General features: G+C 48.3%; 1 protein-coding gene across 7 annotated transcripts in view; it reads right to left on the reverse strand.

The window, feature by feature from the left end:
* Nucleotides 1-25,324, reverse strand: part of PPFIA3 (PTPRF interacting protein alpha 3) — an 841,741-nt gene that overhangs the window by 528,778 nt on the left and 287,639 nt on the right. For 6 of the 7 annotated variants that reach the window (XM_069605757.1, XM_069605735.1, XM_069605716.1 and 3 more), the window contains exons 4-7: nt 23,021-23,185; nt 12,641-12,715; nt 11,778-11,858; nt 3,784-4,005 (exon numbers count right to left, since the gene is read on the reverse strand). In XM_069605757.1, coding sequence (XP_069461858.1) covers nt 3,784-4,005; nt 11,778-11,858; nt 12,641-12,715; nt 23,021-23,185 — 543 coding nt within the window. The remainder of the gene's footprint in view (nt 1-3,783; nt 4,006-11,777; nt 11,859-12,640; nt 12,716-23,020; nt 23,186-25,324) is intronic. The other variant, XM_069605740.1, reaches the window with a different exon arrangement.

Consider the following 25,324-nt stretch of genomic DNA (forward strand, 5'->3'; position numbering starts at 1 on the left):
CGGGGGTCTGGAAGTCCATGCCCGCCGTCAGATGCGCGCGGGTGCCCGACCACCGGATCGCTCGTCGGAAACTCTCGTCGAGTGTGATCCTCTCCTCGAAGCTGCCTGTCGTCTGGATCCAGCGCGCGTCCAGGAACTCCTGCAACGGGCGCAATCGGAGCCTGCACAGGCGGATGAGATAAATGCAAGAAGACATCCTTCCGAGGAGGGACTTGATGGACCTCACCCTGGCCGCGTCCGCAACCAGCATCCGCTGCACCTTGCCCAAGATGGCCCTCGTCCTTTCCTCCGACGGATAGGCCAGAAGCGACACTGTGTCGAGCTCCGCTCCCAGAAACAGTGCGTCTTGCGCGGGCACCAGGTGGGACTTGGCGTAGTTTATGGAGAATCCCTGGTCCGTGAGTAGTTGGACGGTCCTTGCCGTGTGCTCCACGGCGAGCTCCTTCGTCTTCGCTCGGATGAGCCAGTCGTCCAGGTAGGGGTAGACGTGGATCCCCTCTAGGCGCAACCGCGCCGCCACCGGTGCGAGGCACTTGGTGAACACCTTGGGTGCCGACCTCAATCCGAAGGGAAGGGCTCTGAACTGGTAGTGACGCCCTTGGACCACGAATCTGAGAAACTTTTGGTGTCCCTTTAGGATGGGGATATGGAAGTAGGCATCCTCCAAATCCAACGACGACAGGAAATCGCCCTCCTCCAGTTGACCCAGGACGTGTTGGAGGGTGACCATCCTGAACTTCTGTGCATTGATGAATTTGTTCAGTCGTCGTAGGTCCAGGATGGGACGCCATTCTCCCGTCTTCTTCTTCACAAGGAAGTATCTTGAGTAAATTCCGGAGCCCCGAAGCCTCTTTGGGACGAGCTCGATGGCGCCCTTCCTGAGCATCGACCCTACCTCCAAGAGAAGTTGAGGGACTTGATGTTCCTTCCTGGCCACAGGGGGAACGCGCGGGCATCTCTTTAGAAACTCGTGCGCGTGACCCTGAGCCAGGGCGTCCAGCACCCAACGGTCGGTGGAGATGGACTCCCACACGCTGACGAAGCTCGCCAGCCGGCCTCCCACCGGGGTGCTTCGGTGGGGGCCCGACCCCACGGCCGGTTCAGTCCTGCTTCGACGAGGCTTTGCCGCCTTGTCCTCCTTGGCGGCGACGACGGCGGGGTCCGCCCAACTTGCCTCGTCCCCTGTAGGCTTCCTGTGACGACGAACGGGCCGCTTGACGATAGGTGGAAAATCCGCCGCTGGAACCTTTGGAGGCACCCTGTTTGTCTCCGCCGCTCCGAAAGGGCGGCCGTCGTTGCTGGAGAACACCAAGAGCCCGGGCCGTCTCCGTGTCCGCCTTGATGGCTTGTAGGGAATCGTCCACTGTTTTCCCAAACAGGTTGCTCCCGTCGAACGGCATGTCCAAGACTCTGGTCTGCACGTCCTGACGGAAGTCAGTAGCCTTGAGCCATCCACGCCGCCTAAGGCACACGCCGTTGCCCAACTGGCGAAATCCAGTGTCCGCGATGTCCGTCGCTATCGTAATGGCGTGGTCCGACGCCACTTCTCCTTCCTGCAAGAACTCTAGGGCCTCCGCCCTCTTGTCTGGTAGGAAGTCCAGCAGGGGGGCGAGTTTGTACCACAACTCCCTGTCGTAGCAGGCTACGATAGCCAAGGCGTTGGCAGCCTTAATCGTTGTCGCTGCCGATGAGATGACTCTACGTCCCATCGTGTCCAATTTCTTTCCGTCGCCGTCCGGCGGGGAGGTTGACGTAGAGGCCGCGCCCCCCCCGCTTTCTTCCTGGCCGCCGCAGAGACAACCGAGTCCGGGGTCGGCTGTGCCCGAAGGCACAAGGGGGCCGCGTCCGTGACACGGTACTTCTTCTCGTACCGACCCCTTCTAGCCGGCGTTGTGGATGGGTTCTTGAGGAGGGCGAGACCCTCATCCCAGATATCATCCAGTAGAGGTACAGCGAGGACCGCCTTCCTCTTGGTCTCGTGCCGTTGATAAAGGAAACCTTCCTTCTTCTCTTCCGGGCAGAGCTGGAAAAGCTCGGATGCCCTGGCGATCATGGCGTGAAACGATCCAATCTCGTTGGGCGGGGAAGCCCGGGTGGGAGGGGACGACGGGAGATCCTCGTCGTAAACCTCGTCGTCAGTACCCGTCGCAGCCGTGTCAGTCCCCGTATCATCCCCACGTGTGGTGGACGGGGAGGAGGGCTGAGCAGGGCGCGAAGGTTGAAAAGGAGGTGAAGGATGAATCCTTCTTCTCTTAAGAGGAGGGCTCCCAGAAGGGCCTGGCTCCGGGTCCCCCGTCGGGAGCGGTTCCTCCGTTGGTGGTAACGGCAGTCTCGTCCTTATCTCCGAGCATAAAGACTGTATAGCCAACAAAATGGCCGCCGAGTTGTTTTGCGGCACTGGTTGAGGGGGTTCCGACGGGCGATCAGGAGCCCCGTCGGCACCCTCGACGTTCTCGTCGTCTCCCACATCGGGATCCCTCCCGACAGGATGGTCTTCTTCCACACCAGAGCCGTGGCCTAAGACTTCGATCAGCTCCTCCTCAGAGGTTGAGGCCGAATCCACGACAACCTCCTGCCCCCCCTTTTTCTTCTCCGTCGGAGGTTTCACGGGGGACCTGTCAATGGGCATGAAAGAGGACTCCCTCCGCGGTGGCAGGGAGATTCTGGGCCCCGAGGTTGCCACCACTGGTGTAGCCTCCACAGGCTGAGCCAGGGCCGCCTCGACTGTCTCGATAGAGGCGTTGGCCGGATGGATCAAGGCTTTCACCACCTTAGGTGCGCTCACCGCCTTCTCCTTGGGGGGAGGGTCACCACCTCGCTCCCCCTCCGATGGGGCCTTCAAGCACGACCAGGGTCTCTCCAGGAGCTTCGCCGGGTGCTCGGCCTTCCTCTTACCCGAGCCAGAGCGTTGGCTCGTGGTTGATGGCGCCGGGGAGGATGCGATCTGCCTGGCGCCTGTAGAGCCCGACCGTTCGGCGCTCCCGGTGCCAGTGGACTCGCGGTGCTTGGCCTTCTGCTGGACCCCCGTCGCCGGGGCGCCCTCAAAGTTCTTAGAAGACCGCTCGGACTTCTCCTTCTCGCCTGATGGGCTCTTTTCTTCCAGCCAGTTGGCGAGATGCTGATGGCGGTCCTTCATGGTCCGCTCCGAAATATTGCCGCAAAACGCATAGTCCTTCTCCACGTGCGTCTTGTCTTCATGCAGGCAGTAAAGGCAAAGGGAGTGTTCGTCCTCCTTAAAGACATTCTGAAGCTGGCATCCAGGGCAGACCCTGAACAGCTTTCCGGGCGTCGAGCTTCCCTTCTCCTGGGCCATGCTCGAGAAGGGCCTGAGAAACTTCTGGAGTCCTCCAAAAGCGTGGCTCGACGAAATCTTCACCCTTGAGGGGCGTAGAAGAATCCGACACGGGTCCCCGTTGATCGGATAAAGAAACGGTGGAGTTTGAGGCTCTTTTGACCAAAAAAGAGAAAATTTTCCTAAGAAAAAGCGCGAAAAAAAGCACTAACGCTCGAGAGCAATAGCACGAGGATCCCAACACTTGAACGTGCGGTAAAAATTTGAAGATGGCTGCCAGAGGTGGGGCTTAGGGAGAGGGCAGTCATTGGCTGTGGTCAGTATGACGCAGAGATCAGTGATTGGTTACTACTACGAAAGACAGATCAGAAACGAAACTGATACTGATTTTTCTTTACCGAGGATTCCCAGCCTGACGACGGGGAATATTCATGAGCATGTGAATCCATGCCAGACCCCATGCTGGAGAACATGCTGTATTACACACTCACCTCTTTGACGTCCCGTTGCAATTTGGCACTGATTTCCTCCGATTTGATGAGGTCTTTCTGGGCAGTGTTCAGCTCCTCTTCCAGCTCTGCCATCTGCCGGCACATCATAGTGAGGCGTTCTTTCATCTGGCAAAGCTCCATCCTCTGCTTTTCCAGCAGTTCCTCAAGCTCTGGCTCCCGCCCGACCCTCGGTTCCAGGTGCAAGGAGCCATTGAGCACAGCCTGTGGAGGAAAAGGAGGAGACACTAAATCCAGCAGTATGCGAACCAGCAAAGGTCACCTTTGGAGACAAACGCCCAAAGGTCTTTAAGTCTCAAAACATGAATAGTTTACTGTTGGAGAAGCTCCTACTTAAACACTGCATAGAAACACTGTACTAGGCCGTGGTAGAGTAAATGGTTTAAGAGCTTGCTACATGCAAACACTGCATTGGTTTCTGGCAATAGATGGCTAGTGAGACACACCCTGCCTTTGTGGCATTTAGACACTGCAGTAGGCTCTGGTGTTGGGAGTAGTTGCTTGGTCAGAAAATAACTTTCCCATACAGTGCGCAGAAGCTTTAGGTGGTGGAGCCTGGGTTTAGGAATCCTTGCAATGGAGTAAGTTTGCCACTTAAGGAATCACCTTGCCAACGAGAAGGAAGAATGAATGAAGTTCCGTAACTTTTGGGAACTCTTTTGTACATGTCTCCAGAAAAAGTGCTGCAATGTACCCTGCCCTAGCCAGGACTCAAGATACTGGTGGCTCCTGAAAAGAGATGTCATTAGCTTGACAGAGAGCAAGCGTAATCATTTATATAGAGCACAAAGTGAGTCTGGGTACGTCTTAAAGCTGGCGATCACTACAGCGAAGAAAGAATAGAGGAACCAACAAATGAACTTTAAAAAGATGTATTTTGAGCAGCACTCCTACCCTCAGATGGTAGGGTTAAAGCGTAGGATCTGAGCGAGGGGGTACAGTTCCATTGATTAGTGACCCAAATTGCTAAAAGTTATCTGCCACGTGTAGGGCAGAGCACCCTGGGTATGATCAGAAGCTCTGTATCGGCAGATATCAGCACTCTTGAAGGGGAGTATCTTGAGATTTTTGCATAAATAAATGTTTCGGGGGCTCTGCCCTGGCCTATTGTGTATCAGGCACAAGACTTTAAAAGAATCAGCGAACTGACCCAAAGCCAATGAAGCGATTCTCCAGTCACTTCACACAATTGCCTCTGCCCTCTCTTTCCAACCCACCCACTGACTTTGTGGTACACAGGATTCTCCACACAAATGTTTCTTGAACATGGCTTGCAGTGGTTTCCCGGTCTGCCTCTATTCCATGTACCTCTTTTCCTTGTCGGTACCCTGGTGTTCTGCTCCTCCTAACCTCTTTTCCAATCACTCCATACCGTTACTTTCATCTCAGCTCATATCCCTTCAAAACATGTTTAGCAAATTTGGAATCCCTACATAGGGACAAATATACTTTCAAATGCACCATTTGGACACATTTTTCCACATGTTCTTGAGATGCTTAGAAGTAATTGGTCTTGTTCTCTACATCGCTCACATGGTGCACTATGGGGCCACTTTGAAAAACATTTCCAGGGCCACTTTTGGTTGCCAGTGCACTGGTCAAGTTCAGTGCCTCAGGACCCTCAACTCTTGTCAGGGCAGTCTTGGTTCATGGGCTTTCCTGCATGCAGCTGGGCATATTATGCTATGGAGGTTCCATTGGACCTCTGCCACAAGACCCCCCCCCCCTTGCTACGTAACTACTGGAGTTTGGCAGAGATGCATTCCATTCTATGGGCCAATGGGTATGGTAGGTGTTGTACTCAGGCATGGCCCCTTCCAAGGAAGCCATTTTCACAGTGGCATCGGACAGGTGATGGAGGCCACCAAGGATAGGCCTAAGTCTAGGTCTGCTGCCCAGCCTTTTTTTCACATGCCATTCTTGCAAACCTATGTTTGGACCCCAAAGAGTTCTGTTGCAGCAAAGTCTGAGAATAAGAACGTGGGAAGGTGAAAAAAGGTATCGCTGCTGCCAATTACTATGCAGTTTAGAATGAGTAGACATAAGCTGTGTGCTACTATGTTAAAATATGATTGCCATGCTTCACACACCTCAAATCATTTACTCACTGTATTGCTCAAAGCATATGGTTTACTAGAGGCTGTGTAAAGGAGTGTTGGCTGTGCATCATAAGCATTCAACCACTGACCCAAGCACTCAAATAAAAAGTATGGGAACATATCCCAGCCCTATGTTCAAAGTGTGGGGGGAAAACTCCCAATCCCAAGCAAACAATCCATAAGATTTCCTAGGATCACTAAGTGATTGCTCAACCACAGCTATCAAGGCTAATTCTTACAAGGGGAGCATGGTCGACAAGAATACAGATTACAGCAATGACTTTGCATAAAGAAATTTCAGAAAAGAGGCATCATAAAACCATGCTTTAAATCTCAAAAGGGAAGTGGGTTTTTGGTCTTTATATATGTCAGTAATTTACCTCTGAACTTCTTTGGGAGTTTTGACACAACTTGTTAGACTCAAGATGTCAAAGGTGAGTGGGGACTGCAGTATACCAGGTTCGACAGTTCAGGATTACCAGTGGACGTACTGGCTCAATCAAGAGAGCATATCTCAGAGGAAATATAGGAGAGACGGATACGCTTTACAATCTAGATGCTGTGCAATTTCAATTAGTACGCATAGGACCCAAAGACATGACTTTGCTTCGGGTTCACTCAAGTGACTTTCCAAACGCAGACTAGGTAGATGGAACATCGCCCAGAGACGTCTTCAGTGATTTCCGAATGCTGGCTGTTTGCACTCAGGTCCTATCAATGTGAGGTGCCAACTACAATGGTTATGGAGACGCTGAAGATCTTCGAGCAAAAAAGGACTGCTGGGGGGCCACTGGTGATGCTCTGGGCCAAAGAGAAGAGGATCTGCTGAACGTCATTGTTGAAGGTGCAGCTCTGGTACCGGAAACACAGATGCTGTCCAGCAGAGGCAGTTTTGGTAGAGATGGACTCCTAGGAGTCCTGACATTATCCTTGGGCTACTTTCTGGTTGTAGCTTAGCTCTTCGCTTCATGCTGTGCCTACAGGCCTTTGGCTCTTTCAGATGACAGCACGCTCGACGTTTGGTGGTTCTGCCTTATCGGGTCTGTGCAGCCAAGGGTCAGCAAGGATTCTTGGCAGCAAGGCATCCGCAAGTGCTTGCGACTTGGCTGAGCCTGCTGAGTCATGGCAAGGGACCTGATTCTATGCTCCCTGTCAGCAGATACCACACATAGCTTTGCAGTCAGAACAGTTCTTGAAAAATTGCTGGGGATCAGCAGAGCTTCCTCACAGTTTCTCTTCAGTTGAGCACTGATAAGAAATAGTTTTCTTTTTGCAGCTTTGCCATATCTTTCAAACGGGAACCTGGCATATCTGTGGACCGATTTTGTGATCCTGACAATTTTTTTGTTAGTGAGGTCTTCTTCATTCTCATTCACTAAATTAACTCATTTCCTTTTGACCAGTGGTTACTCATTAAGGCTACCAGTGCACAGGCATCCTGTCCCCCATTGATGTCTACTGTGCAGCAGTACTACCTCACTTGAGGATAGTAGTGCCAGAGACCCCTTACCCCCCTTTCTTTTTACTTAAAGGTCATTCATCCCTTTATCAGAAGAGCATCGAAGGAAGGTGGCGGTGCTACCCCATTGCCACACTATTTGGGTTTTGGGTGCACTTCTGTGCACCTTTATTTTTTAATGCAGGGTAGCCATTTGTCCAGTTAACTGTATGTAATGGTTAACCTCCATGTTTAAGCAATGCCTTTTTAGCTTGCTGGCTTTGTTGTCCACCTTTATCCCAAGCATTGGAAGGGCGTATTCATGATCCTCCGAGGCTCTGGCCAGAGCCCGCGAAGAGGCCTTTGTGTGCCCGAGAACTGGTTTGGACTGGGCAGTGAGTCCTAGATACCAGAGTGATGTCATGACTGTTCCGGCGTGGCTATCCATGGTTGGATTATATGACAAATTGAGAGTATTCAGTCCTTCTCCCCAGGCGGCAGCCACCCCCTGTGAGGATAGGGCGATTAAAGCCTGCTTAGCAAAAACCCTCCCGATGGGTCTGGGCAAATGGGACCTCAATGGGAGTGACTAGGGTATAAGGACTCTCATTCCAAAATGGAACTGCCTATGCAAGCACCACTATCTGCTTATATGAGATTGCCTGTAACAACAAGTAATGTGCCAAACTCTCCATTGGTAATGCTGGATCAAATACGACACCAGAAGGAAAAGAGAACGCCCCTTTGAACGGGTACTTGTATGCAGCAGCGACAAACCGACCGAGACGAAAGCGAGAAAGCGATATGCAGAGGAAGCCCTCGAACGTAGTCCCATCTTGGGGGGTAAGGCGGGGAGAAGTGTAAACCTGCAGAGGCCCGGCACCCCGCGAGTGAGAGAACACCAGAGAAGGAAGCCAGAGGTCCGGCGTAACAAACAGTGGGCAAACCATCAGGATAGAGTCCTGGAGACCGTCTTACATGGGGGGTGACCATGGGAAAGCCATGGTGGGCCTGTGGCCCAATCAACAATGCAGAATCCAGAAGGAATTGGAGGTACGAAACCTCCCATTGGCACACCTACACCGAGCATGCAGACATAATGAGACGCCGAGAGCGACTCTGCACTGGACCTGAGAAAGCGACGAGAGGAAGAAAATCCTTCCTGACGGAAAGCCTTGTTCACGTCAAGTGAAGGTACCAGGGTGGATAAGGAGAGGGAGAGGCAACCTATGTTCCTAGGCACTTTCACTTATTCACTTATGGACCGAGGTTAGCTATATGAAACAGTTATCTCAGATATGATGTACCTATGTAACCTACAAACAATTGCCTTTTTGAATGCCTCTCCACATATAGGGTGCCATATGAAATAATTCTCAATATGCTGTTAGTAAATGGAATGCGTGATGTTTGCCTGATTGATTTGCTATACTTTGAAGGTGAATGCTCAAACGCTCATGGATGAGTTATAACATAAGTCATCTTGTTTTTTTCTTTATGTATGACATCTATCAACAGTCCTGTTAGGCCTGTGATGAAAAGGAAATACCTCGTAACGCGTCGACCATTGACATTGGACTATTGGATGTGCTTTGCTTATATATTTCTTCAAGATTAAAGGTCTTTGTTTTAGAATATCTGTATGTACTCTTGATTGAGCTGGCACATTGAAATAATGTATTAATGAAAAACTGGTTTTGATTATTCTAAATTGATGACCAACCGCCACATTGGCAGATCTAGATAGTGTGCAGGGGACGGGAGGATTCCAACTCTGGATCCTTTTCATTTTCTCTTGAATAATCTAGTGCCTCTCAGTCAAGCCTGGTGCTGAAAATCCAGTTGAAGACATGCACCCCATAAGCGGCAACATGATTTTATGTCAAATAAAATAGGCCCAATGAGACTTGTTTAGCACCCTAAAGGCTCAGGTGCAATTGTTCCCACTTTTCTGGTGAAAGGTCTTTAGCAGAATATGCACTATCTTTCCACAATCACAAAATGCATGCAGCAAGGATTCCATTGTCTCAAGTGAAGGAATTATCCAACTAAATTTTCCCCCATCATTGCCAAAATAGGATTAATTCTATGATGGTAGTGTTTTGAACTGTGCAAATGAAGCAGTCACTAGCAAAGATGAGCTGGTGGTTTAGTAGCCAAACAGGTCTTCTCTTGTAAGGGTCCATATTTTTCTTCCAATTCCCTTTTTCTTTGAGCTACCATATAGGGGCTTCTCCCACTGTGTTGGGTCTGTTTCAACTCATTTTGCATGTAGGACAGCTGTAGAACTAGGTTTCGAGTGGAGGTGGAGCAGGGATTTTAAGCTACAAAAATTGCACCACACCAGCCATGCAATCACGGATTGCTTTTGTAGATGATAGTAATGCTTCTTCGTCCTCTGAGTATTGGTCTGCTGAAGGTTCTTAAAGAGTGCTTTGTGTTTCCTCTATTGGCAGTGGAGCACCATATCCGCCTGTACGGATTGGTCACATGTCCTTTTTTTGCCATTTGAAGGGGCTGTAGAGAGAGGCGGTCAGTAGTGCTACTGTTATCCGAGGTGCAGCATTCACTGGAGTTACTGCTACTTTTCCAATGTAGATTGCAACTGTGGTCATTAGTATCAAAAACAAAGCTTCAGTGTTTTATAAAACTTGTGTTTAAATGAATGGAGCTTCTGCGATCATCACTTGAATGATATTCTTTAAAGTATTAAATTGATGCCATTGACAAGAAAGAAAGAAATCTCACTCCTTGATCTAGGTCACAAGGATGGTGCTGGAGCAGTAAGGAAATATTGTGTTTCGTGATATGGAGTATATCTTTGTGGAGCGGACACACATTAAGGGATCTGATACAGCATTGATTATGGGGTGGTAAAGAACCAAGCTCTTTGCATTGTGCCTAGAAACCACTTCACATATTATAAAGGCAAGGTAAAACCTGAGTTCCATATGTCTTGTTTTGTTCTGCTTGATAGTGTTGCACGTGTTGTTTCTAGATCTAGAGAACCATAAAATGGACCAATGAACCCCACATGGGATTGAGTAGGAGGTGAACTTGGATCTGCCCACAGACTGTGTGTAATAGGGACTCCCGAGAAGAACAAGAACTATTAAGGGGTCACGTTATACAGAGCCTGGGACAGTGCCTGCATTCTCATAGTCCTTAAAATGCAGCAGTATGAAGTTGAGGCCACAGTAACCAGAGGAAGGCGAACCCTCATTCAGATGTGAGGAAAAGCACTGCGCTTATAAGATGGTGTCATATTTTTAGACCAAAACACATCAAACATGTTTCTGGGACTGGACTTAAAGCATGGCTTGATAGATCCCAATTGATCCTCAGAAAAGCCCTGGTTGTTCCAGCCAGTTTATCCCTGGACGTTTCCTCACCCCATGGGATAGTTCCTGGATAAGTAGTGGGCACTCCGGGCAGACATCCAGCATTATGCCCAGCGGGCACCTTAGCAAAGGTTTTGAAGACACTTTTGGGCTTCCATCTGATGGTGTGCAGAAACCTGGAGGACCTGCACGCAGATTTGCAGTTGCCAGGCCACGGAGTGAGCCATCATTGCTCACAAAGGACTCGAAGGTCACTGGAGGACTCCGTCTGCACATTCACTCAGAACCTGAAAGACATCTGAGAAATGACAGTACACAACACAAGGAGCAGAGGGGCCTGGTGTCGTCAGGGCATGGGCATTAAAGACAGAGTGTGTGAGAAGATGTGTGTGGTAAAAACCACACATGAAGCATAAGCAGCATTTTCCCTCGTTCGTGTGGGGCATAGGTATATTAGTCTGGAAGCAAATTATGTTCACGCTGTGAACCGCGCTGAGCATAAATAGTGCTTCTGTCCTGTCACAACAGAGAAAAAGCACCTGCAATTGGTAAGTGGCATGGAAGAGGGAAGGGATTGCACAGGAATGTCCCACTATGGATTTTTCTCAAATGTAAGCTGTGCAAGCACTGGAGCACTCACATCCCATTCATGCAGATGGCATCCAAAACATTGTCGCAAAGTGGACGCGACGTAAAAGTAATGGAATTACAAGTAAATAACTTGCTTCCCTCCCATCAGAGCAGGAGTCTTCCACCGCACCAATATGGGTAAAAAAAGCAGATGAGACACTGAATCCAGTGCTTAATTGGTAGGAGAAAAGAATAAAAATGTGTGGTGGCACGCAACTTAAACATAAGGGAATGCGTGGTAGTGGTGTGACCGACTTCCCCTAGCCGGGCACCAATGTGTTTTTCAAAGAATCAGCAGAGGAAGAGGGCTGGGCATGCACGTTACAGGGCTGCGCGGCTGAGAATGCTTAACTAGGAAAAGAGAAGAACCAGCGCTCAGATAGGTGAACCAGTACATCTAGCTCTGGGAAGAGTTACGAAGCTCTATCCACTTCCAAATCTGAAACTGAAAAAGAGCTTTCTTCTTACACAGCTTTGGGAATCACCATCTTTATTGGAGTCATCGATACCAGACCTCCTCCTCGCTAGCTGTTCACGCAGGGAGAGGGACTGAAAGGTACATAAAACAGTGATGAAATGCATCAATAGAAAAGCACACCCAAAAACAGTGATATTACTAGATTTCATTAAAAAAAACACAGACATCAAACTGCACTGCCAAATATACAAGCACACACAGAAGTCAGTGAAGAGACCAGACTAACATGCACAAACAAAAATAAATTGGAACGGAGTTACACACAGGGATACAGGTAAGTATTGAGCCAAGAGTGTTGCTGCATATTTTGACAGGGTAGGAGTCAAACATCCATTTCCAACCGGCTTAGTTTTAAGCAAGTAAAAATACATTTTACTTTAAATAAAAAGGAGATTTTGACCTGTAACGCAAACATTCTTTTCAGCTAGAAATTCACACACATACATGAACATGGTTTACTATGTAAGTCTTTTTGACATCATAGCACTATAGTTGAGGTCCTCGTTGAAGACGGTGCTGCTCATGCCATAGGTTTGAACACATCACGAGCAGAAAAAGGTGGCATGAAAGGTCATGTGTACACGTTAAGTCTTATTTTTCTTTGTTAGGAGTATTGGGATTGGATTTTGGGAGTAACATGGCATGTGCCTGGCTTGTCTAGAGCATTGGGTGGAAACTAGATAGTCATACACCGAGTGCTCAGACCACACTGTGGAACATGCAAGTGCACACCAATCGGTGCGTATACAAGACTGTGATGCTGAGAAGCACACCCATAAGCAGCGAAAATCAAGCACAATATATTCTCTTCCACACCAAGGGCCGAAATGTGAATTAAGCATGCCCACTGTACCTCTTGGCTTGACATTTCCAGGTTTTCTTCTAGTGCAGCCACCCTTTCCAATGCCACACGTAACCGCTCCCGAACCTGCAACAAGACCAAGGAGATGTGGGTAAAAGCGCCCCGCTCCCAGACATTACTCTCCCCCACATATTTGGATATGCATCTAATTAAAGCCTGCCAACCCCTTCCTATCAATGCAGTTTATTCACTTAGTGAAAATGCCTTAAAGGATCACAAAATCAGTCTCCCCATCTGACAAAACATCACTAAGAGCACAGCCACTGACAAGGTCTGCCAAAACCTCCCCCATAAGGCAGGCAGCTCACCGCCTTAAAGAGGCGCCCCTAAACATTTTCCTTTTCTCAATTTCCAACTTCTGCAGTATTCTTGAGTTTCCTGCCACACAGGGCATTTGCTTCCCAGTAATGAAGTTCAATACAGAGCACTCCCTCTTCACCCCTCACGTCCTCCTGCATTACACACAAACACTAACACCATTTCCAGCATGGTTGGATATCCCAGCGTATTGGGATTTATTTGGCCCAGATAAGTGCAGTACGGAGACCAGGTTGTCCAGTAAACAGATCTTTCCCCAAAGTTACCTGGGATCACCGCACTGCCATCTTTTAACCTAAGTAGGCAACTGCAGTCCATGGAAGAAGGCTGGAGAGGGGAGATACCTGTATTTTATTTCCTGAAGAGCCCATAACCGAACGAAAGAAGCACCGTCCCCAAACATTAATGGACACCCGATTAGGGTTCAGGAGGCCCATGGACTCCTTGGGCAGCACAGGCCACTAAGATATTCCACGAAAAAACCAACAGACATCACTGTAGCAACTATCTGCGAAGTGCCCTTCCAACTCAATGGACGTATAAGGGTGTTTTTTCACCTAATTAAATAGTCCCATACAAGGACCTAGAGCCTGATACTTTCATCTCTGGAACTAGATACTGGATGCTACTATTGAACACCCAGTATTTTAAGCTCAGATGTCCCAAAATTACAGCATATGGACAACAGATCATTGAATCTATTAATGGGGAACAAAACTAATTTTCCAGAATCACTAATCTATGTCCTGAAGATGGCCCAACACTACAATTAGTGACCACCCCAGACAAAGGTGGTACACTTCAAAAGGCCGAGACATATGTCGATAGAAAAGGGAAATCTAATGTATTTCTCTTATGTCATCCATGCATATATGACCAAATGTTATGCTTAAAGAAGATTTAAATTTTGATTTACCCCGTTATTGTATGAATGGTATGAATGGTGATCATTAGATCCAATGTTGAATTTTTTTACATGTTTTTAATGAAGAATTATTAAAGAGAAATGTATTTTGTATGAAAAACCTAGTGCTCAAATAATTGTCCTCGGCCAGGTGTTGGTTCTATCTATCAATAAGGAAGCCCCTCCACACCCCATTCTGTTGTACATACAAGACATTTAGAGATGGATAGTCAATCTGTTACTCGTTCTCAATATATGCCTAGACCCTCCCTCACCAACAGATTGTCCCCCCGTTAACAAAAATTAGGGAGTACCCAATCATTTATTCACTGTGCTTGAGACAGCCGGAACTGGGACTTTGTTGGACTGCATCCTTAACTACTTGCTTTCCGCTCCTAGGGCTCGAGAAAGTCTCAATGCAAGTAAAGCTCTTACCAAGCAGCCAATACAACATACAAGCTTCTCACAGTATAATGCATACACACTCACGTCACACACACCATCATGTTCAGGTACACACCCCTGTAGAGGTACAACTCACATTCACCTATCGATACCCGATTTTGAGCGGTCCTGACCGTTCACATTAAGGAACTTCAATTAACTCATACTCTCTGCAGGGGATGCACTGGCCACCACACACGTGTCAAATGTAATGCACTAGTGCAAAGCACTCTGTAAGGTGTGCATATTTGGAATCCCCTTTCTCACACACAACCTGCACCTACCTAGATTTCATTGTAACTATATTCCTCACAACGGCACTCAGGCTGGTCTCTGTTGGATGGGCATTGTCCACCCCACACTGGGGGCGACAGGAACCCAATACCAGAGTCCTAGCATACGCCGCACCGATCATCCCACGCCACAATCACAAGAGGCTTCCTCAGAATAAAGTAACCACACATCCTCGTAGTGCCAGGTCAGTGCCCCTCACAAACCTCAACCTACCCTTGCCAATCACTATATAGAGGCAATTTGCATCCAAGACACCATACGGGTACCAGACTCCAGTCTGTAGGGTAGGACACCTGAGCTCCACAGTGACGGCAATTGCAGACAAAGATAGAGTTATAAATTATGAAATGCTGTGCGAGAGTCGTACCAGTTGAATATGGTGTGGTGACCGGGTTGTAAAAGGTGGGTGTGAAAGAGAAAAGTGTAGGGGATATTAGAGATTGATCAAGTGTACATGATAGGATGATTGGAGGGAGTGCAAGGCTGTAGTAGAAATAGTGGGGAGGGCGGAGTGAAACAGGAAGGGGGATAGTTAGAAGAGAGAGTGCAGTGAGATTAGCACACCGAGGTGTAGATAGGGGATTGTGTATGAGTGGAGAGGAGAAAGGTGAAGAGAGTGGTGTGGCGAGAGGAGTGAGGTGTGGTGACAGGAGGGGTGTGTGGCGAGTGGAGAGGGGTGCGGCAAGTGCAGAAGAGAGGGGCGCCGCGAGTGCAGAAGAGAGGGGCACCGCAAGTGCAGAAGAGAGGAATTAGTGGAGAGGAGTTAAGAGGGTGAGTGAGGAGTGGGTAGGAGAGAGGGGTGGAGAAGAGGGGTAATGAGAGGGGTGTGGCGAGTGGGGAAGAGGGTTTAGTGAATGGATGAGATCATCAATGGGACAGAAGGGGAGAGATAGAAGAGAGGAAGAACACGAGAGGGTATGAGAGGGCAGGAGAGAAGGGAGAGGTGAGAGAGTAGAGGGTGAGGTGGAAGGAGTAGTGCGATCAGGGAGAGGAGAAAACGGGAGCGCCTCTGTGTTATTGAAGCTATCCATGACACTGTCTAAATCCGATAAGTTGTGTTAATGTTAAAGGACATTTGTACCGCACACTATCACCACCGGAGTGGTCCCCTGGCGCTCTGGCGGCTCTGTAAGAGGAAGGGAGGGGAGGGTTAGTGGGAAGAAGCTGGAAAAGTGCAAGAGAGCAGTGATGTGCTGTTGGCGGCCTGCCAAAACGTTTTCAAGATTGCAACTGTCTTCCAAAACAATCCTAAAACACATCCTAAATGCCTTGTCAAATTCCCAAATGTGCATAGGGTGCCTGCCAAAAGGGTTATGAAGCTCAGTCTTTTCACCCAACAGTGAAACTGTAACAGAGATTATGCTCAGTGTGACTGTCAATGCATTTTAAAATGTGCGTTTATTGACAACTGTTGCAAACCATGACAGGGAAGCCCGCGGCAAAGATCCACGCTGACTCGTATCTGAAGTCAAGGGTGTTTCTTTGGGATTTTACAAACAGCTTGGGCAAAGAGTGCTCCGGTCGTTCTGAGGCCTGGTTGAGTTCTTGGGGAATTGGCACGGGGGTCGTCCCTCTCGCTCGACTTCACCAATCTTCCCCACCCCCCCCTAACCCAACCGTTCTTATCAGGATGTTATTGCTAGTCAAAGGTAACACATGTCTGTTTCTGACTTAGGCTAATAGTGGGTGTTTCACTCTCACTTCTCTGTCACCCGCTTGTACCTGACCCGTCGCTATATTGGTCTCTAGATTTTCTCCTCCCACCACGTCACTGTCCCTCTGATCTCTCATTCTGCCTTTCCACCTGCACCCTATGCTCTTTCTTCTTTTCTTCTTCTGTTAATATCGCTTGTACCTCCAACTCCCCATCTACCTCTGTTATCTGCTCTTCTCTCCTTCCTCTCACTCTACTTCCTTGCCTCTTAATATTCTTCTTGTAATCTCTCTCTAATGTTATGCCAATAGTTACTCCTATTCTCCCAATCACAGTTGCACGTACTTAAACAGCAGGATCCCCAAATTGACAAATTTACACTTCAACATGTTCATCTTCCCAACATAGCCTAGCATACAATCAGTTGCAGTAAATGACAGGGACTGTCCTGCTATTTCTTCGAGTGTGAGGCACACTGCCCTCCAGTAGCCAGTCAGTACAGGATAGCTGCACAGCATATGTAATAGATGGCCGTTTGTGTCCCCACATTTGTGGAAATTACTTTCTACAGTAGGGAACAGCTTTGAAAGGCCTGCCGTTGTATAGTACGTTCTGTTAAGGACTTTGAACTGTATCAGTCTATATCTGGAGTCTACAAATCAGTATCCAGTGTGCCTCCGAGAAGGTAATTCCCAGATCCCCTTCCCATCTGCCTGTAATATCTATTCTCTGCCGTGCTGTGGCTGTTTGGGCCAATCTATATAGGGCTGACATGGATTTCTTCCCGACTTCTTGTGACAGGATATATGTGAGGCACGGTTGTGAATCAGGCTCCAGTGGGAACGCCAGCCTGTTGGGTGCAACCGCTGTGCTGATCCATTGATACTGGAATCGTTGTAGTGGTTTGACCCCTTTGTGTCCCTTAATCATATCCAACGTAATGAAGCTTCCCGAGACACGAAGGTCCCCCAGTATCAGTGCACCTGCTGCGCTCCAGTGAGCCGCAACCAGTTTATCCAGGGTGGGATGTAATGCGGTTAATAGGACCGGTGAATGATCCGATAATGTTTGTGGTAGTATCTGGCACCCTACAACCCAATTCAGTAAAGCGCAAGTGACAAACCACATGTCTATGTGTGAATGTATGTTGTCTACTGTCGAGTCGCAAGTTTAGTCCCAGGCTGGCTAGATTTAAAGCTCCCCACACATCTTCAAGCCACAGGTCCTCAACGTGTGTAAAAATGGAGCATGCGGTACCAGTGAGAGTTCTAGTCGTTGTGGAAGTGCGATCTAGCTGCAGGTCCAGTACTGTATTGAAGTCCCCCCCCCACATATCACAGAGGCAGTCAAGTAGTTTGTACATCTACTGAATATGTTGTTATAAAATTCGGGACCATCTATATTAGGTCCATACACATTGATTAACAGCACCTCATGTCCACTCAATTTACCATTAAAATCACGAACCAACCCTGCTCATCGCTTGCAGCCTTGAGAAACTGGAATGAGTGGTGTATCAATATCATTAGTCTGCGTGCCATAGATGAAAACAATGTGTAGTATCTATGATCCCCCCCCATACCGGGGCCAGGGGGCTTGCTTGGTGATTGAGCATAGGAGTCTCTTGTAAATACAGTATCTTCGCGCCAAGTCTATTTTGTATGCAATAATCTTGCATGCTTTTATCTGGGATCCCAAACCTCTGATGTTCCAACTCAGCAGTTGATGGCTGAGCTCCTTTCTCCGTTATGCATCAACCAGTGTCAATTGTCATACCCATTACTGCCAATATGTCCACCTGCGTATTTCCTAACTTCATATCCAGCACCATGTGTAGTTTACACATTTTTCTTCCAACACCCTTACCTGCCCCGTCCTCCCCTCCCTCATAGCCCCCCGAACTTGACTATGCGCATCCCTCCCCCCGAACACCCCAACAAAACTGTCCCACATAATAATAGCACTCGTACCAGGGGCGACAGTTACTGCAGCGAGTGGGGAGCAGGTCAGGCACCCGTAGTCAGGCATTGCTTGATTGGCACGTGGCGATAACCATTGATAGATTCCATTAGCCCATTATAGCCAGATCCAGACTGGCTGGTGGTGGCGCCTGTCAAGTCACGGGCGTGCCTCATCCTGGTGGCAGCGGGATCTGTGCTACTATGAATGCCGTTGCTTCCTCCCGGAATGTGAAAAAGTAGGTTTTGTTATTGTGATGAATGCGCAGCCTCACTGGAAAAAAACATAGCATATGCAGTGTTGCGCTCCGAGAGCAGTTTTTTTTTAATTCCTAGAAATGTGTGCCACTCATATTAAACCGCTGCTGTGTAGTCTGGGAAAATGTGCACGATACTTGAGCCCACCTTAAGTTCCTCGCGGGCAGCTCGTAGTGCCAGGTCTCTTACACGGTAGTTCATCAAGCAGGCTATTATTGGTCTCGGATAATTGCCTGGTTTGGGCTTTGAGGTCAGTGCTCTATGTGCTTGTTTGATCGTGAAGAGTGGAGTGTCACGCACTCCACTCGTCCCTCAGGGGCACGGGGATGAGGAATGGGACCCCCAAACACCCCTCACCCTCTTGCCCGGTTCCGGGTCTCACAGGTTCTCTCTTCGCCAGAGTTGCCAAAGCGCCGATTGCCACAAAGCTTGGGTCGGCATGCTGTTTGCCCGCGGAGACGTCTGCCCCTTTGGCGTCTTCCGTGGCAGCTGCTAGACCGGCTTCTTCCACGTCACATGACCGCCACCTTCCGCTCACGTGTTTCTGGACTACACTCACGTGATGCGGTCGCGGGTCATGTGACCGGGAGGAAATAGCAGCGCCAGTATTTAAAACGGCTGTATCGCGGTGCTTCGGTGCTTCACAGCCGTTTCCTCGGATTCCTGTATGGCGCTACTTACCTTCTGTCTCACCTTTTTGGATCTTGACCTCAGATTTGTTTCACGGACTAGCAGCGGATAACCCTTGGCTCTGGTACTTACTTTTGGATCATCGTTACGACCACAGACTGCTTCACAGACTCCTACTATGTTCCGCCTTTCTTGTGCGGATTCTGGCATCAGGTGGGCCCGGCACTTGCAACGTTGCCGGGATCGCTACACAGTGAGAGGACCAGCCTTGCTGGGTCTCGGAAACCTCCCCCATAGGTACAACCGCTACTCCACAGACTCCTTTTGGTAAGACCGTTCCACTTACTTGTTGATTGGTTGTTGGTTCTGTTTTGGCTTGACACTTAACCGGTGTTTCCTTTACAGTGGTTCGGGGTTCCACGAGTACCGCAGTTCCGGAAGAACATCTCCCACCTGTGGCCTCAAAGGCTGTACAGAGAGTGACTTTGATTCTCTCTGTGCGGCACTTGTGGACAGAGGACTCTTCGGCTACACGACAGTCAAGACACAACATGGAGACTACCTGTGGTCGCCCAGCAGTTCTATCAGCAGGTTCTCTACGGCCTTCTCCATAATGCCGTTGAGCGCATCCTCCGGAACCCCTTTAATGCGCAAATTGTTTCTGCGTGACCTTGGTCAGGGGCAGCACCGACCTTGCAGCGATGCCACAGTGTCTTCAGCAATACTGATATGGTTTTCGGTCTCAGTTATGCGCTGGGTTTCCTTCTCTAGTTGGGACCGGATTGTTGGGACGTTAGCCGTTATGCTGTCCAGCTCGTCGTTTATTGAGGCAAAGCCACGCTGCACGGAGTACATCACACTCTGCAGGTCGATGTGTGCCGAAGCCTGGGGTCCTCCAGCTAGTGTTAGGTTGCGGGGTGCTTTGTCAGCCATCTCTAAAGGCTTTGGGTTGGGCTTAGTGAACCAGTCGATTGTACCCCCTTCTTGCACCCTGAGTCCTTTGTCATGGCTTCCTTGTCCTGTATTCTGCATCTTCTGGGGGTTCCGGATGAGCACAGTCCTGCTATATGTGTATTTGATTGAACGCCTTTATGGCACCGCGCCTGGCAGGGGGTCCAAGTTAGGCACTTTCCCTTGGTGCAAACTACGCAGGCAGCTGGTGGGCATGCAAATGCGTTATGCCACGGTTGGGAGGGTCACTAGGTCAGATGATTTTAGTGCAAAATGGTTTTAGGCCTGCTCACTAGGGCTTGGATTGTACTGTTTATGAAGTGGTGCTCGCATGTAAACAGAGTACACTTTGTTTATCCACAGGCTAGGTGCTACCAGTATCCCTGTATCCTCCTGGGGGTTTGTGCCGCTCCGACAGTGTGGTTTCCTTGCGGCGGCGGCTTACCCGGGCAGTCAGGCGTTCTTCCCTATTCGCTTTGCCGACCCAAGTGGTGAAGTCTCCCTATGTTACATTCCCAGAGAGCTTGTCGGGCAAAGTACGCTCTGGCGTCTCCGTTGGGCGCCCGGGCGGGGCTTCCTTGTCCGGCTCTCCCACCGGTCCTCAATCGCACCGAGGGCCCAAATCGTAAGTGCAGTTTCTCCAGCCAGAGGTGTTGCTAGAGGGTGGCTGAAGGGGCTATAGCCCTGATCTTTTGGTTGTAGCACCTGATAGAAGCTCAGGGGCGCCATCCAAAAGGCTAGCTAGCCCCGAGTCCCGACATAAGAGTAGTCGCAGATCTTTTGCATACCTACCAACACCCCTGTATCCGGCGCTGAGGCATCGTTTCTTCTCGGGAGCGTCGCCAAGTGTTCCCTGGCATCCAGCCTATAAATGTTTATCATTTATAATGTCAATTCGTCCACGCATGCCGCAGGAGGATACCAAAATGTCCCCACTTGGTACGGAGCTCAAGCACGATCCGCTATGTTGGCTCCCGACGTAAAATCGCCCCGATTATATGGGGCCTTTTAATATAATAATTGCATCCCTGGTGGGGTAGTGGATAAAGGCCTTTGTCAAGGCCTTAATTTAAGAATAAAAAATTCCCTGGTGAGCTAGTGGAGGCTCCCTGTGTGTGGGCTTCAGTAGACAGTCTGCTGGAGCCACGCCAGTGTTGTAGTTGATGCAGCACCACTTGGCTCTGTTCATTCCTTTGCCTGTCCTCTGGCGTTGGGCAGCTGGTGTTGTGCCGCTCTCTGGACCCTGCGTCAGGATACACTCTGCTTCTCCTTTTGTCCTGTAGCTCGGACGCTGCTGCTGGCGGAAGGGCTGTCGGTCTCTCTGGGTCCTGTTGCGGCATGGAGGCCGCAATCTGTGCAAGTAAGATGGGGTGGGGAGAGGGCCTGCCTGCACTCGGACATCATGGTCGGGTTGGGGTGGTGGGCTCCCCCTGTCAGAGCTACAACGTTGGCCCTGTCACAAAGCATAATACAATAAGGGTGGACAACCATATACAGTTAAGCAGATCGAAAATAGAAGTTAACCAAACTTCTAGTGAACATTTCCCAAATGTTACATCTCATCCAATATACTGTCATTTAAAAAAAAATACCACACTGTAGAAAACACCTAACACGAGCATAGTCAAGGGATATACTCTTAAAATTGACAGTAATCAAATAATCGGCATGCAAAGATGCACCAGGGATTTGATTTGAACGTCATGATATTGCAATCTGAAAAAATTGAACTACCATTATTGGGCAAATAAACTCTCCACAGTGGGTCTGATTATTGTAAGCAATATCTATCATTATAGTCAATACATTGAAGAACAATGGTTAGCTCTAGTTTTACTGTTTTGAAAACATTGTCCACTATGAATGTAAGATGGGACAGAACTCTAAATCTGAGAGATTCCAGTATCTCTCTTTATAGATAGACATATGGAGCCATTAACCCCTATAAGTATCTGCTTTTCTATACCCTTTGCATTTTGTCATCAGCTGCAGAGTATAGAGGGGTAAATGGACTTTCATAGCACAAAGAAATTAGTTGTGAAAGGGGTAGACGAGATGACGAACAGTGTGACTTGGCAAAATAATCTCGCATCTGCAAACACTTATTAAACTCAGAGTGTGGTCCATCAAATTCCAAATGAATAGCTTAGTTGTTCATCTGCTGTGAACAAACACTCCACCTAATGACGAGTCAAGGATTTCCAAAGGTTAGCCTGAGATTCTCTAAATATTTCTGGTGGGGCATTGTTATCTTATAAAGGAGAGTAGAGGTGGAAAATGGGAATCCCCTTCTAAAGCGGACCTACTGACCCAACAGTCCTCAACTTCTCTTATTTTAAAAAAATCTATCAACTAAAACTTTAGTACTAACCAACCGAGTAAATCTCTGTGCTAGGGTCACCCAATAATATATGATAATCTGCGAAAACATTATTTTTGTACATACAATGGCATAGTGTGAGAGAATAATGCAGCAAATTATGTAGCGAAACTGACAATGCAGCACCTCCTAATCAACGTGGTAGGGAGCCAATCCAATTTTCTTTTCTCCCCAAGTGGTGCAATTCTAAAAAAAAAAAAAAAAAAAAACAGCTTCTAAATTTCTAGTAGCAATGCACTCCTGCACCCTGATCACACCCACTCCCTTGCAGGCTTGAAACCCACCGACGGGATTTCTCCCTGGGTTCTATTCATCTAACAATTAACTGGACCATGTCCCCACTCCCCCGCCCCCAGAGTCCTTTCCAACTCACACGGAGGGAGAGGTACAGGTCTTCAAAATCTCTGTCTCAAACAGACGGGATTCTCTTTTACTCCGACCCAGGAGAGACTCCTCTGTGCCTCAAATTCTCTGGCTCAAAGAGGAGCTCTTCGGTTCACCAAAGCTTCAGTGGTTTAGTGGTCACTCTCCCGTGGTCATGTGAACTCTTCTTAAGCTGAAAGCATCTGCCCAGAATTACCTTCTCATCCAGAGCCTTGTGGTGCTCAAAAAGGGATTTGAGGGCTTTCAGGACCTCCACCTCGCTGGAGACTCCAGCCGGAGACTGGGCCTGCCTCTTCACCACTGTCATCCTCAGAGAGCGCTCGTGTCGGGACACCAGACACTCCAAGTGCTCCAGCAGCAGCTGCGAGGGAAAAAGGAAATGACAAGAGATGATGGAAAGAGAAAAAACAGCATCGGGCAACGACAGAAGGAGGCCCAAGATAGTGAAAAATAAACAGGTAGGATGATAGCAGGACAGTAATCACGTAACATTTGAGATCAGGTAGATACAGGGACCCAAGCAAACAACTATGACTACGTTGGCTTTGTCTATGCTGAAGTCATGCACTCATGAACATGTGATTGACCAAGAAAAGCCTGAATAAATTCAGACGGTGCCAAACTCTCCTCTGGGGTTTACATACACATGATCATGCCACGTTTGAGAGAGATAGAAGTTAGACTGCCTCACTACTATGCGACAGATCAAGCTGTAATCGGATACCATATGATGGAGCGCTTGCATCGCCTTCATCCTCCACACCTGCACATGATGTTCCCTATTACTGAGGCAAAGCTCCACACTTTCAATCAGAAATTAGGTTAGTGTTCTTGAGAGTTCATAAAACAAACGTGCTGGCAAATGTCTCCAATCAGACAAGTGGGTGGGCAGGGCAATATCTGGTAGTAATTGCTGCCATGTTTTTGAATTCAGACCTATGAAAATTATTTCACATGGAACATACATTTAAACAAGAAAGACAGTTATTTTCTCGGGAAAAAAGCTAGTTTGTTTATTTGTAGGGCACCCAAACCCTTAGGTAGCTGGGCGCACATCGTGACAAGATTACTTATAGCTTAGTTACATTTGTCATAGATGAGGTAGGTATATATATATATATATATTTACAATTTTACAGAGATACATATATATACAAGAGCAAAGTGTGATTACAGTTACTAAATCGTTAATGCCTGAGAGGAAAGTGGAGAACAGGCTGGGGGACAATGTTATAACCTGGATCTTAGGTTTTATTTTTCAAGTATTTATTATTGTAATTGTTAAGCATTGTCCAAGAGCACCAAGAAGCAAAATCTCTTGGTGTTTGCACGTAATAAAACTAAGTAAATTAAATAAGTTAACACACAGAGTTGTAATAGTCATGGCAAAATCTTCCTCTTGGCACTACTCTAGGCAGACTGGATCACTTAAATCAAGTACGATAGGACCCAGTGATCGAATTATAATTATTCTTTTATGACATGCTTAATACCAGAGACCAGTTTCTAAGCACAACACGGGTTTCAAACCAGTATTGCTATGTGTTGTTTTGCTTCCAAGACACAAGCGTTTCCCCTGAGCTACCCTCACGGCATGACGAATTATACATGATCTGCAGGGTCGCAGCTCACAAGGCAAAGTGGATAGTAAGAATTCACTACGGGAAGCAAGGAGAGCTTTCAATGTGGGCAGGAAACTGGCAAAATGATTAATCCTGGGCATGGCCATTTGAAAGACACTGGTTATGGCTCTCAGAAATTCACCCTACCTGATAGACCTCTTACTATCCTCCACAACTGCCACTTCAATTCAACCCAAAAGTAAAGGTACAGGTATTATGGCTATGAATGCAGCTCAGAGACACTGTTCAGGTTCTCCTTTTCTCCTGGAAAAATGGAATCGGTCCAGAAACTGTCAAGGCACTGAAGAAGGGAGGAAAATTGCGGAATTGGGCCTGCTTGGTGGCAGGAATTGTAAACTTAGCGTCACCATCTCAATTCCAAAAGAAAACGGGGGGCTTCTGTCAGCAAAACATTTTGGACTTCTAAGGGTGTAAATGAAGGCACCACTAGCACTAAATGTAGGCCCGGGAGCCAATGCACATAATGAATACGTTCAGTGCAAGAGGCATGGCAATCGTGCTGGATATAAGATGCACCATTTCCTGGAGAGGCAATTTACACTATTCTACGCTTTCAACCACAAGAGAAGGGGGCTAGCTGCACCTTTACTCATTGTAAGGGAAGCACAAAGGTTGTGCATTTATCGGAAGTGAAGCTCACAGGGGGGACAGACTATAGAAGAGATGCTGCTGAGGCAAGCACTCCCTGGATGAGGAGCTGTGAGGACACGCACTCTCAGATTGAGGTGCAGACAGGTGACGCACTACAGAACGAGGAACTGATGGCGTATGAACTCTCAAGACAAAGAGCTGATGGGGAATGCACTCCCAGGACATGGAGCTGATGGGGATTGCACTCCCAGGACATGGGGCTGATG

The sequence above is a fragment of the Ambystoma mexicanum genome, chromosome 1p (genome assembly GCF_040938575.1).
Source record: "Ambystoma mexicanum isolate Mex_15411 chromosome 1p, UKY_AmexF1_1, whole genome shotgun sequence".
Lineage (NCBI taxonomy): Eukaryota > Metazoa > Chordata > Amphibia > Caudata > Ambystomatidae > Ambystoma > Ambystoma mexicanum.